Genomic DNA, 17,356 nt, shown 5'->3' on the forward strand with positions numbered 1-17,356 from the left:
ATCTTATTTGGGAGCCGGACTGAAGTGGCAGAAGGCAGAAGTTATAATTAGTCTCTGTAGACAGATTATCCCAGCTCAGTCATAACATACCATGATATGCAAACACCTTTGGGGTTAATTAAAATGCAGGTGTTCTAATGAATGCCCAGGGGGCCCTTATCACTGTGCTGGGTAGCAGCTCCCAGGTTACTCTTGGCTGGCACCAGCTGAGTTCCATGTGTCATTGCCATGAACAGCAGGGCCGGAGCTGCATTTTACTCTTTTTATTTGTATTCTCACTACTCTTATCAGAGGCGGCTGGGACCTGCTGTTGGTGGGCAGAGGGCACGGTTCAAAGACAAACACACAGACTTTACTTTCAGCTTCCCCTCCCTGCAGCTCCCACAGCAAAGTGTTTGCTTCTCCGTCTCCCCGGGGTCGCACCTTGCAGCCTGCTCCAGGAGCTGCTGGCCAGGGAGGGGGCCTGGCCAGCAAACCCTGGCAGAAATCTGCATGGTCACCTGACCCCTCCTCCCCCACCCTGTGTCGTCTCTGAATCTTGTCATTGGTATTATGGTCAGACCTACAGACTGGAACTCAGATGTGGGCCCCTTTCTGCTGGGTGTTGCACGGACACATAGTAAGAGACTGTCACTGTCTGAAATGGATACACATTAAATGGATGAGAGAGACAAAGGATTTAATGGTCCCTGTTTAACAGATGGGGAAACAGAGGCACAAAGCAATTCAGTGAGTTACTCAAGGTCAAATAGGGAATCTTCCACAGAACCTGTACTTGAACCCAGATCTCCTGTGTCCCACTCCTTTGTCCTAGCCACAAGATAATGCTTTGCAAATAATTCCCATGGCTCTTTAAATGTAGGTGTGTTGAGCTGATACAGTTCTCAGTTACCAAACGATATAGCAACCTGCTCTCCCTCCTTCTCCCTCTACAGCCATCCAGTGCCCAGGGCCTGGAGGTCAATGCAGCTTTCCCATTGTCCATCAGAAGTTACAGCCGCTTTTAGAGTCAATGTGCACAGCTGTGCACCTCTCTTCCATTCCAAGTTCTCTTTGCTCAGTCGCCCTCTTCTGGGTTTGTGGCTGTTTGGAAATTGGTTTCTTGGACAACAGCAAAGAAACAACAAAGAAAATTCAGGTTGAGCCCTGGCCGTGCAAAGGGGTTCTGCCATGCAGGGGGTGGTGCAGGCAACTCAGGAGGGGCGCTCCTCCCTCAGTCAGGGCTGTTTTTAATGCTGGGATGTTGTGGTAGTGTGGACTGTCCTGCAGGGAAAAGGGCCAGTGGCATGGCTCACATTATCTGCCTCAATTCCTTTCCTTTTTTTACTTTAATTGTTTTTTTATTTATGGGCAAAAACCCACTTCATGAGAGCTGATGACAATTCACAAAAATATTATTTTTCTTTTGTAGAAGGCCATTGTAGGGTAATGGGCCCTGCACCCACACCTGTGAGAGACAGACCCTGCCCCAGAGAGCTTACAAAAGAAATGGGTGGGAGAAAAGAGTGATTTGAACCACAATGCCTCAGGTGGAGAACTGAGCCCCAGACAGATTGTCACTTGTCTAGCTTCTAATATCACACTTGCACTTTAGTTTGGAAATGTCAAAGGGGCCTGAAGGGAGCTACTTTTCCAATTGCCGCAGATGTTTAACTTCCTTGGGCGCTTTGGAAATCACAGCCTCAAAGCCCAACTCTTTTTCCTTTCATGTTTTTGCTCTTTTGTTCAATTTCACGTTTTATTTGCCTGTCTCATAAATGGGTCCAGTCCTCTCCACACACTGGTTTCCAGATTTATTTTTAATTTAAACACCAAGAAGAAGCTAAGGCAACATAGAGACAAGTTCCAATAAAACAACCGAGGGTGGCAAACAGGAAAAAATCCTCATTTGAGTCCCAGGTTTTGGTTTCGTACACACTGAATGTTGCTCAAAATTCAAGTGCAACGGATGCAGAAAACACAATACATATGTAGCACAACCTCAAAACACAGTGCAGGTGATGAGTGTAGAGTTCTCACATCCATTAAACCTTCTATTAGCTTTTTTCTTCCTTTTTTCTGTATCTTTCTAGCTCTGTCTGAGTACAGGGTAAAATATACAAACCCCTCTAAGTAACTTTGGAGAGTAAGTCTCATTTCCAAAAGCCATTAAGGAGCCGAGTTCTCACTGACATTCAGTGGGACATAGGCTCCCAACGGCCAGATTTTCAAAGGTGCAGATAGGCACATAGTGGGATTTTGAAGTGGATCCTGGTGTTTAGGCCCCGATTTTTGTTACAGTTCAGGGCAACTGCACCTGCATTTTTCCTTAATGGTCCAGCAAGGGACAAGGCTGTCAGCTTCCAGCTCCTTAGCTGTTGCCTTTCTTGGGTGGACACGCACATCTCTCTCCTTGCTGAGTGGGGTCTTCACAACAACACACACACAGCACAACTTTTAATACAATGGACCTCCAAGGTATTAAAGCTCATGCAGTAAAATGTATCCAGGAAATTGCTGTCTGTCCCCCTTTTAACAATCTGGCCCCAGACATCTAACTCTGGTTGATTTCAAGGGGGGCTAGGTGCCTACATGCTTCTGAAAATCCTGCTAGGTGTCTAAATATCCTCTAGCCTAAAGTCTAGATTTACAAAGGGGTTTATGTGCCTAGTGGAGTTTACTAAGGCTTTTAAATAGGTCAGGTGCTCAACTCCCATTGAAACTAAATGGTAGGTTGGTGGCTGACTCACTCAAGGTGCTTTTGAAAACTCTATTAGGTGATAAAATGCCTTTGAAATCTGGTCCTCAGAAGCCTCAATCCCAGGGACTTTCAGTGAGATTTAGGCCTGGTCTACACTTACCTTAAAATTTGGCGGCAGTCGACAGGAGTTACACAAGCTACGCAGAATAGATTGCGTAACGCCTGTCGACTTCTTAACTTCCTTTGTGCACGGCGTCTTCACTGCGCCGCAGTACTTGAAGGGGTCGTTTTCACAAGTCGACTTCCACATGGATTGAGCGGGTCCTCACTGACAGCTCAATTGTTCTGGGAAAATCGATCTGATGACGGTGAATGTGCAACCGTCAGTGAAGATGTACCTTAGACTGCTAAATGCCTCCATCACTTTTGATGGGGCTGGATTGGTCCTGCTAGACTAGACGACCTCCTGAGGTCACTTCCAACCCTGTTCTTCTATGATTCTCTGAAAATGGGATTTAGGTTCCTAAATCACTGAGGTGGTTTTGAAAATTTTACCACAAATCCATTGAACTTCAGGACATGTTGAAAAACCCAGCTGTTCTTCCAGGATCATTAGGCAGCTCTCTAGCACAGCTTCCTGCTGACATGTGGTTTGTGCCAGATAATGAAGAGAATTGTTTTCTTCCCTTTCTTAAGTTTGCAGAAGATGCTGCCCTGGCTTCTGTAGATTTGTGCAATGAGGCTGAGACTTTCAAAGTCAGCTATGAGATTTGGATCTCCAATTCCTATTAATTGTAATACAGACTGAGAGTGCCTATCCTTTAGGCAGCTTTCAACATGTCAGCCTTAAAGCATGTCCAAGACAGCTAGACGCTTTTAGCAGCACTTTTATAATTTGTAGAGCTCCAGATAGATAGCTGGGACTGTATGGGGAAGGAGAGAGACTCTCACATAAGACACAAAAGAGCCATGCGGATGTATTTGTTGACATATTTCAATGCTCACCCACATGCTACTTCTGCAGATGCAGCATATTAACGTGCAGTCGTCTGACCTCCTCTCAGTTTCCTCAGAGCCCCTTTCATGTCCTTGTTCCTCAGTGTGTAGATGACCGGGTTCAGCATGGGCGGTACCACATCGGAAGAGATATCCACAGCGGCCGCCACCGCTTTGCTCAGCCGTAGCTGCATGTAGAACATGACGCAGGGCCCAAAGAACAGTGTCACCACCGTCAGATGTGAGGCGCAAGTGGCAGCTGCTTTGCGTCGCCCTTCGGCTGAGTTCATCTTCAGGATGGAGTAGACGATGCGGACGTAGGATATGAGTATGAGGAGGAAGCAGGTTGTGGGCACCAGGTCAACAGAGGAGGTCACGGTCTTGATAACGTACGTGTCCACACAGGCCAGCTTGGCCACGGAGAAGATGTCACAGACGAAATAGTCTACTGTATTGGGCCCACAGTAGGGCAGCGTGAAGGTCAGGCTGGTGAGAATGGTAGCGCAGAAGGAGCTGCTGATCCAGGTGCCGGCAGCCAGGATGGCGCACACCCTCCAGTTCATGATGATCAGGTAGCGCAGCGGGTGGCAGATGGCCACATACCTGTCAAAGGCCATGACGGTGCAGAGCAGGCACTCCGTGTAGCCTAGGAACCAGTAGAAGAAGACCTGAGACATGCACCCGCCCAGTGAGATGACCCTGCTCTGACCGCAGAGGTTGGCGAGCAGCCTGAAGGTGATGACGGAGGCTAATCCAAGGTCCACCACGGCGAGATTGCAGAGGAAGAAGTACATGGGGGTGTGCAGGCGGGAGTCACCACGGATGGCTGATAAGATGAGCAGGTTGCCCAGCAGGGTGCAGAGGTAGAAAGCTGAGAAGACGACGAAGAGGATGGTCTGAAGGCCGTCAGTGTTGGGTATTCCTGATAGGATGAAATGAGTCACCACAGTGAGGTTGACCAACCCCATGTGGGAATCATTCCTGGGGTAGGGGAGAGAAATAATGCCCATGAGTTACAGAAACAAAAGGATATATCATCCTATCGCTGCAATGCTCACCCTTCCTTCCACTGCCGCCTCTTTACTGCATGTCACCCCACTACTCACTTTCACTCGTAGTAGTTTATATTTACATCATTCTCATGCCTGTTGGGATCAGGTCCTCACTGCAGAGCAGCACTCAGAAAGAGAAAATGTCTGCCTTAAAGATCTTACCATCCAAAGACAAACAGACAAAGGGGATGTCCTATTCTATTCTACTCGGTTCCAGTTTCATCTCTTCTCTCCTGTTCGAATTTCTTCAACTCTATTCTATACAGGCTCCTGCCCCATCGTTATCTCCACAGCATCTTAGAGCCTTCCACTGGCGGATGAGGTGATGTGACCAATGTGTGTCATATGTGGTTTGTTCTTTCTCTCATCCTCTCTGCACAGGGATTACTGTGTGTGCAGTGGAGCAGTTTGTTTTAGCAGGGATTCATTTTTATCAGTGTAGATGCTGCTCTGTGTTTGTGTTAAAGGAGAGGGTGCGGATGCAACATACAAACAAATAAATCTGGTGAAGAATTGTCCCAGCTTTGTTAATGACATGAATTTTTATGGGGGTTAGAAAAAAAGGGAAAAGGGAGGAAGAGGAATAGCGACAGCTTGTTATCTGTTCAGCCATGATCAGCAGGCTGCGTTCTGTGAATATCACAACGGGATTTTTAAGGTCAGATTTGAAGGACAAAAATGAAGTGTCTATTTCCATTTTGTCAGGGAGTTTTCCCCATGTATGAGAGGTGCTATTGACAGGCAGAAGCTGCTGTGTTGGGTTTATCACCTGCTGGCTACACCACACAGCTTACAGCAGCGTCACTGTAGCACTGCTAGTACAGAGAGGCTAAGCCGATGGGACAGAGCTCTACCGTCATGTTAAATACTCCAGCCCCCACGAGCAGCAGTGGCTACGTCAGTGGGAGAAGCTCTCCCACCAACACAGAGTTGTCCACACCAGCGCTTAGGTCAATGTAACTTACGCTGGCTTTTTTAGCCCCCTGAACATCGTAACATACACCAACCTAAGCTGTGGTGTGTACATAGCCACACAGAGATTAACGGAGAGAGGGAGATGAATGATACACAGCCACAAGAGAGAGACAGGCAGACAGGTACTGCAGAGAGACACACGGACAGATGGATGGACGGATTTTTCTGTAATGAAATCATCTGTGTGACATCTTCCTTGAGTGAGGCAGAGACTGACAGATTTCAAGACAGGAAGAGACTGAGGGACAGAGAGAAAATCTTTACCAGACCAGATGTCTTACACTGGCTGCATTGGGAGAGGACGATCCAGCTGAATGGAATTTTCCTCTTCCCCCTGGCCGTGACTCCTGTGTAGAAGAGTCCAGATTTTTATCCAAAACAGCACATCACACAGGAGAGGTGCCCGGTCTGTGCTTTTGTTATCCAGCCTGCAGACCTCATGGTCTCCGAAGGTAGCCAGGGATGTCCACAGCCTATCGCTATACGCTGCTGCAGAGCCCCAGAGCTTTTTCACAGCTTCCCACAGACTTTACGCTATCCGTGGTCTTTAAATTATCCAAGATCCCTTTGGCACCTGGTCTCTCAATCCCCTCCAGGCTCCTGGTCTGAGACCTCAGCAGAGTCACCAATTAACTGAGATTTTGCATCATTTTAGAGAACACTCACACACCCCCAGGGACCAGCTGCTCAGCTGGCATAAATAAATGTAGCAGTATTAAACTGAAAGGGCCGGATCCTCATTTCCACCAGACTGCAGATTCTCCTCTTACTCTGCATGATCTGAATCCTGAGTACCTCCATTGGGTTCAATGGGGCTGATTCCCCTCTGTCACTCACCCTGGTGGTGTAAATCAGGACTAACTCCTTTGGAATCAAAGGAGCTATGTAGATTTACACCAGCTGAAAATCTAACCCAAAAATCGTAAGGGGACATGGGATGTTACTTATCAACTAGTCTCTCCCACTGTATAGCACTAGCCAGTGAATTCCACCCTGGAGTGTGAAAGAGGAGGAAACTGGGCCTGGTGTTCACCTAGCGCTCTGTGTCACCAGCAAAGCTTTCTCCTTGGTTAGTATAAGCCGCTGCTCCTGTGCCCTCTTCTGTCTCTTTGTGCACCTGGATGTATTCATGCAGTTGTGTGATTATCTGTGAGGGTGAAAGTCAGCGCTGTGCAGATGGACAGCATATGTCCCGTGCACCACTTGGGATCACTTTTTGCTATCCAGTACAGAGTGGCAGTATTGTGGTCTCCAGCAACTCCAGGAAGATCACGGCCCCAATCTTCTGGGTGCTGTTCAGACACAGCGTGAGACAGTCCCTGCCTTTCAGAGTTCACAAACATAGGAAGGGTTACCAGCCCATTTTACAAGGGGGAACTGAGGCAGAGAGAATTTGAGAGTGAGATTTTCAAAGGAGCCAGGCTCCCAAAACTCATTCTAGTGCAGTGGGCTTTGGGCTCCTAACTCCTATTGGCTTTCTTGAAAATCTCAGACTGATTGAATTGTCTGAGGTCACAAAAGGAGTGTGTGGAAGGGATGGGAATGTGACCCGGCAGTCTAGGATTCCAGTCTGAGCATTCAACCCAACACCATCCCTTCTTTTTCCACTGGGATGAACATCACTCTGCGTCTTGCTGGGTCCCAGGCATGTTCTCTTACCCAGCCGTTTGCACAACCCGTGTTCGTGGGGAAAGGATCTTTAGAGAATTAATGTACATTTAACTTAACAAAGCTGCTCCTTCACTGACCAGGTAAGGCTCGTCTTGCACCTCTGCTGTGCCTCGATGCTAAAGGCTTAACACTGGTTAGCTACATCGCTGGCATGCCCTGTAACCTAAACCAGGCCATAGACCCCACACACAGAGGGTGTGACAGAGCCGGGGAAGCAAGGCTGTGTTAGGGGTTTGTCAGCCCTGAGCTCATGGATCCGTTAGCTGCTGCCATAGCAGAGCAGTGTCAGTAAGGCCCTTTGCAATTCTTTTCATCACTATCATTTCTTGCTGTTCCTGTGGTGGGCATCTTATTTGGGAGCCGGACTGAAGTGGCAGAAGGCAGAAGTTATAATTAGTCTCTGTAGACAGATTATCCCAGCTCAGTCATAACATACTATGATGTGGAATGGCCTTTGGGGTTAATTAAAATGCAGGTGTTCTAATGAATGCCCAGGGGGCCCTTATCACTGCTGGGTAGCAGCTCCCAGGTTACTCTTGGCTGGCACCAGCTGAGTTCCATGTGCCATTGCCATGAACAGCAGGGCCGGAGCTGCATTTTACTCTTTTTACTTGTATTCTCACTGTTCCTATCAGAGGCGGCTGGGACCTGCTGTTGGTGGGCAGAGAGCACAGTTCAAAGGCAAATACCCGCTCTGCTCTGAGCTGCCCCTCCCTGCAGCTCCCACAGCAAAGTGTTTGCTTCTCCATCTCCCCGCGGCCACACCTTGCAGCCTGCTCCAGGAGTCGCTGGACAGGGAGGGTGCTTGGCCAGCAAACACTGGCAGAAATCTGCACACACGTGACACCTTCTGCACCCACCCTGGGTCACCTCTGATTCTTATCATTGGTATTTTGGTAGGACCTACAGGAACTCAGATGTGGGACCCTTTCTGCTCGGTATTGCACGAACACATAGTAAGAGGCTATCACTGTATGAAATAGATACACATTTAATGGATGAGAGAAACAAAGGATTTAATGATCCCCGTTTAACAGATGGGGAAACTGAGGCACAAAGCAATTCAGTGAGTTACTCAAGGTCAAATAGGGAATCTTCCACAGAACCTGTACTTGAACCCAGATCTCCTGTGTCCCACTCCTTTGTCTTAGCCAAAAGATAATGCTTTGTAAATAATCCCATGGGCTCTTTAAATGTAGGTGTGTTGAGCTGATACAGATCTCAGTTACTAAACACTATAGCAAGCTGCTCTCCCTCCTTCTCCCTCTGGAGCCATCCAGTGCTCAGGGCCTGGAGGTCAATGGAGCTTTCCCATTGTCCATCAGAAGTTACAGCCGCTTTCAGAGTCAATGTCCACAGCTGTGCACTTCTCTTCCATTCCAAGTTCTCTTTGCTCAGTCGCCCTCTTCCGGGTTTGTGACTCTTTGGAAATTGGTTTCCTGGACAATGGCAAAGAAACAACAGAGAAAATTCAGGCTGAGTCCCGGCCATGCAAAGGGGAGCTGCAGTGCAGGGGGTGGTGCAGGCAACTCAGGAGGGGCGCTCCTCCCTCAGTCAGGGCTGTTCTCAATGCTGGTTTGCTGTGATAGTGCGGACTGTCCTGCAGGGAAAAGGACAAGGAAACATGGCTCACATTATCTGCCTCGGGTTCCTTTCCTTTCCTTTATTTATTTATTTTTATTTATAGGTAAACTTCACTTCATAGGAGTTGATGACAATTCACAAAAATATTATTAGTTTTGTTTTGGTAGAAGGCCATTAGAGGGTAATGGGCACTGCACCCACACCGGTGAGAGACAGACCCTGCCCCAGAGAGCTTACAGGAGAAACGGGTGGGAGCAAAGAATGATTTGTACCTCAATGCCTCAGGTGGGGATCTGATCCCTAAGGAGATTGTCACTTGTCTAACTTCCTGCCAAGCTCCAGTACTAACCCGGGCATAAATGTATTCACTTCCTGCCTCACCCAAAGCCTGGGTAATTTTATTGATTTCATGCGTAACCTGACCCTTAGCATAACCTAACTGCCCTCAGCCCAACCTCAATAAGAGCATCATTCCTTTGACCTTTCCCTACTCCTAGGAAAACACCCATGTCCTCCTCATTAGCCCTGGAAAACTCCATTGACTTCCATCCTAAACCTAATCTTAAACCTGGAATAACCCCACTGAACTCCTCACCAGTCTGGATCTCTTGGTAAGGGCGGGTCAAGCAAACAATGTGTATTTTAGTATGGCGAAATGTAAGCATGTACATCTGGGAGCAAAGAATCTAGGCCATGCTTATGGGTTGGGGACTGTATCCTGGGAAGCAATGACTCTGAAAAAATTGGGCAGTCGTGGTGGAAATTCAGCTGAACCTAAGCTCACAGTGAGACGCTGTGGCCAAAAGAACTAATGTAATCCTAGTGCATAGAGGAGGAATCTCGAGTAGGATCAGAAAGGTTCTTTTACCTCTAGATTTGGCACTGATGCGACTGCTGATGGTATAGTCTATCCACATCTGAGGTTCACAGTTCAAGAAGTGTGCTCCAAATTGGAGAGGATTCAGAGAAGAATCATGCGAATAATTGAAGGATTAAAAAATGTGTGTTATAGAGAAAGACTTAGAGTTCAAGCTATTTACCTTAACAAAAAGCAGGTCAAGGGGTAACTTGATGACCACCTGTAAGTATCTACATGGGGAACAAATACTTAATAATAATCTTCAGCCTACCAGAGAATGGTCTAACATGATCCAATAGCTGGAAGTTGAAGGTAGACAAATTCAGACTGGATATACTGCATACATTTTCAATAGAGAGAGTCATTTGATCCTTGGTAAATTGTTCCAGTGTCTTAATGGAGTCTCCATCGAGGACAATTTTAATATCAAAATTGATGTTTTTCTAAAAGACATGTTCTAGGGGACACTGTTGGAAGACCAGATACTGGGCTAGATGAACCATTGGTTTGACCCAGATGATCACAGTGGTCCCTTTTGGCCCTATAATCTAACATTAACCCTGGAGTAACTCCACTGGCCTCCTTCTTAATTCTAACCTAGCCCTGGCATAAATCTGTTGACTTCCTGACCACCCCTATTGGAAGACATTCCATTTCAGCTATCAATTTTTGCAGGACTGGGATTAGCCATCTTTCATTTTCCTGAATGCTGCCTTGACTTCCTTATTCCTCAGCGTGTAGATGACCGGATTCAGCATCGGGGTGACCACATTACAAAAAATCTGAGTGGGGGTAGCCAGTACATTTCTCAAGGACGGCTGGGTGTAGAGGAGGGCACAGGGCCCAAAGAAGAAGTATACCACTGTGAGGTGCGATGCACAAGTGGAAACCGCTTTCTGATGGTGCTCAGCACTGTGCATTCTCACCACGGAGGCAGCAATCTGACGAAGGACATGAGGATGAGAAGGAAGCAGGTCATGGGCACCCTGCCAATATTGATGAAGCTCACGGTCTCGATGACCTACGTGTCCGCACAGGCCAGCTTCACCACGCGGAAGATGTCACAGAAGAAATAGTCCACCACATTGGGCCTACAGTAGGGCAGCGTGAAGATCAGGCTGGTGAGAATGGTGGCGTGAAAGGAGCTAGTGACCCAGGTGCCGGCACCCAGGATGGCGCACACCCTCCAGTTCATGATGATCAGGTAGCACAGCGGGTGGCAGATAGCCACGTACCTGTCAAAGGCCATGATGGTGTAGAGCAGGCCCTCGGTGCAGCCTAGGAACTGGTAGAAGACGACCTGGGACATTCACCCTCCCAGCGAGATGATTCTACTCTTGGCCCAAAGACTGACCAGCAATTTAGGGGTGCTGATGGAGGCGAATCTAAGGTCCACCATGGAGAGATTGCAGAGGAAGAAGTACATGAGGGTGTGCAGGCAGGAGTCAGCGAGGATGGCTGATAAGATGAGCAAGTTGCCCAGCAGGGTGCAGGGCTAGAAAGCTAAGACTACGACGAAGAGGATGGTCTTCTGGCCTTTGGTGTTGGGGATCCCTAAGAGAATGAATTCTGACACCACAGTGCAATTCTCCATTTCCATGCGAGACGGGATCATTCCTGGAGGTATAGAGAGAATGCAGCCAGATTAGCAATCTCAATAAATCATGATTTGTTTATTCCTTTGTACCCCAAAGGTTTTACTCCCAAAGGGTAAACCTTTCTAACCCCCATACGTTTGGTGGAAGTGAGTGGAGAATCAGGACACACATTTGGTCAATTCTACTCAGTTCTATTTTCCTTTCTTCTTTTCTATTCAACTATCTTCTATTCTATTCAGTTCTTATAGCTCATCCATCATCACGGTATCAGAAAGCCAAATAAAAATTAATATAAGGAAAGCAAATGATCATGAATTGGAACATGAATTTAGCTGACTCCTAAGTACCTTTCCAGAGAGAGTGCAAGACCGAAAGAAACCTCCAAAATACTTCAGTATGATAATGCAAAATTCTCCTCTTTGTGTGGAGAGAGAGAGAATTTCATAGAGTTTAAGGCCCTAAGGGTCTATTAGATAATTTAGTCTGACCTCCTGTACATCACAGGCCATTAAATATACCCCACACTGAGGACAACAATTTCGTTTAAACCAAAGCACTTCTTCAGATGTCCGAAGACTAAACAGTTGTGACTGAGGCAGAGAACAGGAGAGGCCCAGGCATCACCAATGCCTGACACAGTGAGATATACTTGGCTGATCCCAGCAGGTGACACAACTCCCCCATGCTGCAGAAGAAAGTGGAAAAAAACCCCAGGGTCTCTGAAAATCTAACCTGGTGGAAAATTTCTTACTGACTCCCAAATCTGGTGATCAGTTTGACCGGAAGCATGTGAGCAAATACTAACCAGTCATGCATCTAAGACTGAGAATGTTCTGTACCAGCTCAGAGCTCCAGACTGCCCAAGCTGCTACATAGATTTGGAGAGACAGAGAGAATGGGAGATAGAAATGGAGAAAGAGAGCATCAAAGAGACAGAGCGAAGGGGAGGAAATAGACTAGAAGGCTACTCCAGAACCTTACACTCGGTGCCTGAGCCAAGAGTCACACAGTCACCGTGCAGTGGAAGTCTTTAGCTCTTTCTCCCCAGTTTGCTCCACCCAGTTTGCAGACATTGAAGCAGATCCTACATACCCAAAGAGGCTGAGATCTGCTCATTATTCTGACTTGGAGGAGATGCTCCCTCTTAATGACAGTGCAACCGTTGCACACAAGACCTGCATAGCATTGACACAGCCACTGCAGTGACTCCAGAATCATCCATGATCTCCAGCTGCAGGAACATTTATGTTGCTCTCTGGCCTGGCCTTTGGGAGTTTAACCCTTGGGCAACTCCCCCTCCCAGTCTGAGACCTGAGAGAAGGGAGCAATTAACCAGCACTTTGCATCAGCTGTTTTCCAGTTAGTAGATGGGGATAATGGGCCACCTGCATTAGAGGAAGGTGTGAGGTGTCGTGGAAAAGATCACACAGCTTCTCTTTTTGGGTCAAATTGAGCAGAGCTTTATTCTGACAGACACACACAGAGCTATGGCCATAGGGGAGCCCTAGAAAGCACAGGGTTTCTGTGCTGCTGTCAGGAGTCTCCGTACAGGTTTGAAAGCTGATGGCTTATATAGGATGGCTCTTCACATACTGATCGCATAGTGGAGTTTTCCATTGCAAAACAAGTCTAACGGCTACTTCCTTATCTGTTACAAGAATAGCTAGGAGCGATTACAAGAGCAGATAGTTTCTAAAACAGCTTAAAGCACAATCAACCATCTTCAGTGGGTTCTTCCATCCATAGTCATGCTAACTTACATTTCCATCACTCATTTCAGTGCAAAGCCTACCAGGCCTTGCTTTTGTGCTTCCACGTTTCCCCCTTTGGTGCTTTGTAGCACCACATCTATAAATTCATTTGCATTGATCCATTCACCTCCTCGTCTTCCTCTTCCTTCTCTCTTATTACTTCTGCGTACATCAGTTGGACCATCTGTTTTATTTCTGTGGTCTGTATACTTTTCTGGGTTTGAGTTACTATACATTGACAACAACGGTTGAATAACATGAACAGTACATATATTCCTATTATTATTCCAAGGAACAACAGTAACCCCTGAACAATTTTGGAGCCCAGATTTCCTAACAAATCTCCAAACCAGCTCCAAAGACTCCAGTTTACAGTCTGGTGTAATTTGGCAGTGGCATCTTGTATCTTTGTTAAGGCATTATAAATTCCTTCTTCATTATCAGGGACATAGGTACAACATTCTTTTCCAATTAAGCCACATACCCCTCCCTTTGCTGCCAATACCATCTCTAGAGCCATTCTATTTTGTAAGACCATTTGCCTTATTTCTGAAACTTCAGTGGTGACGAATTTAAAAGCTTCAGTGGTTCCATTTGGGACTGGGGCCTGGGGATGGTATGCACAGTGCAGGTGTTGTTGAATTCCTAAGGCTTTACACAAGTTCTGAATGACCTGTCCTGTGAAGTGGATTCCTCTGGCACTGTCCAAAGTGAGGGGAAACCCAAACCTAGGTATGAATTCTCTCAACAGTTTCTTGGTGATGGTTACTGCATCCGCTCACTTACAAGGATATGCTTCTACCCATCCTGAAAACATATCAACTATGACTAACACATATTCAAAATTACAACATTTGGGCATTTGGATGAAATCCATTTGTAAGTTCACAAAAGGTCCCCACGGAGGAGGGTGTGCTGAGGGTTTGGTCTTTTCTTTCTGGCCTATGTTATGGGCCAGACAGGTAGAACAGGTTTTGCAGTACTGTTGCGCTATGGAAGAAAAATGTGAGGCAAACCAATCGCGCTGTACTGTAGCAATCATTTCCCCTTTCTTCATGTGAGTCACTGAGTGGGTAACACGGGCAAGGTAGGTAAAAGGGCCTTGGGTGCTACCAGGTGGCCATCTGGGGAGCACCACAAGGTATCCAGGTGGAATTGGCACCCTTTTCATAGCCAGTCCTCTTTTTCTTGTTCTGGAGCCTGATCTTGTAGTTCTGTTAACTTAGTAAGGCTTGCCAGGGATGACTGGTCTGATGAAAGGAAAAGGTTAGTGAAATCTTGCGCAGGAGGGTCATAGAGGGCCGCATTCCTAGCTGCCTGATCAGCTAGGACATTTCCACACGTGACATCATCAGAAGGGGTAAGGTGGGCTTGACATTTAACAATGGCTAGGGCGGAGGGTAACAGCAGTGCCTGCAATAACACATCAACATATTGTCCATTTTGAATGGGGGTTCCAGCCGAAGTGAGGAACCCCCACTGCTTCCAGAGTTGACCAAAGTCATGGATGACTCCAAAGGCATAACGGGAATCAGTGTAAATGGTTGTAGATAGATTATTAGCTATACAGGTGCGAGTAAGGGCTATTAATTCAGCAATCTGGGCAGATAAAACATGTTGCAGATGGTGTGCCTCTAACACCTAGTTCTGGGTACATACCGCATATCCAGAGACAAGGTTACCCAAGCTGTCTCTGAGGCAAGAACCATCAACAAACAAAACTAAGTCAGGGTTCAACAAAGGGACGTCTTGGAGATCAAGGCGAGGAGTAAGGAGATGTTCAGCAACTGACAAACAATCATGAGGATCACCCTCAGGGAGAGTTGGGAGGAGTGAGGCAGGATTTAATACGGGACAACGGGTAAGGGTGACATTTGAGGCTGAAAGAAGCAGGTTTTCATATTTGGTTAGCCTCGAGTTGGATAAATGCTGGGTTTTGCCTTTTAAGAGTAGGGCGGCAACAGCATGTGGAATGGCCACAATCAAAGGGCATCCCAAAACTAGAGTCTGAGCCTTTTCTACTAAAAGGGCTGCTGCAGCAACTGAACGGAGACAGGAAGGGAGTCCAGCTGCTACTGGGTCTAAAGCAGTGCTAAAATACGCTACAGGACGGCTCTTGTCTCCATGGGGTTGAATCACGACCCCTTGAGCAAACCCACCTTTTTCGTGACAATAAAGGGTAAAAGGTTTCTGGTAGTCTGGTAATCCTAAAGCGGGTGCTTGAGACAAGGCTTGCTTGAGGGATACAAAAGACTGTTCGGCCTCGGGGGACCAGATAAGGGGTTCAGGGCCTGAATCTAGGGTCATTTTTTGCAGGGGTTTCAGGATTGATGCATATCCAAGGATCCATTTCCTACAGTATCCCGCCATTCCTAAAAGGCTTCTCATTTGTTTACGAGTGGTAGGCTTAGGTATTTGTAGGATGGCATTGATCCTGGAAGAGGATAGGTGTCTTTCCCCTGCAGAAATATCGTGACCTAGGTAACGTACTTGGGGAAGACATAGTTGTAATTTAGATGCCTTATGACCCTTAAGGGCAAGCGCAGTTAATAGGGTAAGCGAATCTTGTTTACAGGATTCTAAGGGGGGAGAAGCCAGCATTAAATCATCTACATACTGGATTAAGGTAGAACCCCCGTTAAAGGCGAGGGAGTCCAGGTCTTTCTTCAAAAATTGTGAAAAAAGAGTGGGAGACTCTAGGTTCCCCATAGGGAGCTGACACCAGGTGTACTGGAGCCCTTGGTAAATAAAGGCAAACAAAAATCTGCTATCTGAGTGGATTGGGATAGAAAAGAAATCAGAACAGAGATCCACAATGGTAAAGTAGGTAATTGTTGCTGGGATACATGACAAGATAGTTGCAGGATTAGGGACAATGGGAAAAGAGGGTAAGACCTCAACATTAACTGCTCGGAGGTCTTGCACAAATCGGTAAGTGTTTTTTCCAGGTTTCTTTACTGGGAGGATAGGAGTGTTACATGGGCTGCGGGTGGGAATAATAATCCCTTGTTGTAATAGTGAGGTGATAACAGGTTGAATTATTTCTTCGGCTTCTCTGGAAATGGGGTACTGTTGGGACACAAGGAAGAGGCCTTGTCGTGTTTAGTGTAATGCGTACGGGTTCAGCACTTATTATGTGGCCTACTTCGTTTGAATGGGTTGACCATAATTGTGGAGGAATCTGTGCTAACAGTTCCTGTTGCAATGAGGAAGTGTCAGGCTCGGGGTGTCTCAGGTCAGATTTTTGTAATAATGTCAGTATTGCTTCTCCTCCTGGTTCTGGTATGTCAAGATAAATAACATCCGGGGTACAATAAATGACACAACCTAATTTGCATAACAAATCTTTGCCCAATCGATTAACTGGTGTAGATGGGCTGGGCAAAAAGGCATGCTGCTCAGAAATAGGTCCAATAGTAACTGACAAGGGTTGAGACAGAGGGTGAGGGATAGACTGACCACTTGTACCTGTCGCATTCACAATTTCTGTGGAAACAGGAACATGGGAGAATTCTGAAACCCTTAAAGTAGAGTGGCAGGCACCGGTATCAACTAGGCAAGATACAGTTTTACAATTTACAAGGCACTGCAGGATGGGTCCAGACTGATCTAGGGCCAACAAGGAGCGATTTTCACGTATTTGAAACATTTTGGCATTTTTCTGCATTTTTGTTTTTTTCATGGTTTTTTGTTTGTTTTTCCACCTCTGCTTCCCCATTTCCCCTCCCTCACCTTTTCTTTCCAGTTGTGTCCTCTTTCCATTTTGCCACCAAAATCATGGGGGGAAATGGGAAAAGAAAAGAAGAAACCTAAACAATTAAAAAACAATAACTGAAAACTTTCATTTGGGGGTATCATCACATAGGATGGAAAAATAATGAAAAAATACACAATTTATAAAAAATTCAAAAAATAGCTTACCTTTCCATGAACAAAAAAATCACATTAAAAACTGCCATCTGCTCTGCCAAAATGTGAGAGGAAGTCAGTCAGACGTTCTCAGTATGTCATCACTTTCTCACATGCTGGCCAGAGACATGGGGTGAAATCCAGCCTCTGTTGAAGCCAAGGGGAGATTTAACACTGATGTCAAGGGGGCCAAGATTTCATCTCATCAACCCTGTGTCCATCAAAATTGATAAACCAAAACATCTCATAAGCAATGTTGGGGCACTCGGCACTTGGGTCAG

At 46.5% G+C, this 17,356-nt stretch overlaps 1 protein-coding gene across 1 annotated transcript; it reads right to left on the minus strand.

The window, feature by feature from the left end:
• Positions 1-3,714: 3,714 nt before the first annotated feature.
• Positions 3,715-11,126, minus strand: LOC137146150 (putative olfactory receptor 10D4). The gene is made up of 3 exons (XM_067537304.1): positions 10,843-11,126; positions 4,280-4,657; positions 3,715-4,162 (listed from the first exon to the last, which is right to left on the minus strand). Exons 1-3 carry the CDS (start codon positions 11,124-11,126, stop codon positions 3,715-3,717), a joined length of 1,110 nt encoding a protein of 369 aa, XP_067393405.1.
• Positions 11,127-17,356: the final 6,230 nt, after the last annotated feature.

Source organism: Emydura macquarii, unplaced genomic scaffold, assembly GCF_026122565.2.
Source record: "Emydura macquarii macquarii isolate MOO-44397 ecotype Brisbane River unplaced genomic scaffold, CSIRO-AGI_Emac_v2 contig_3721, whole genome shotgun sequence".
Taxonomy (NCBI): Eukaryota; Metazoa; Chordata; order Testudines; family Chelidae; genus Emydura; species Emydura macquarii.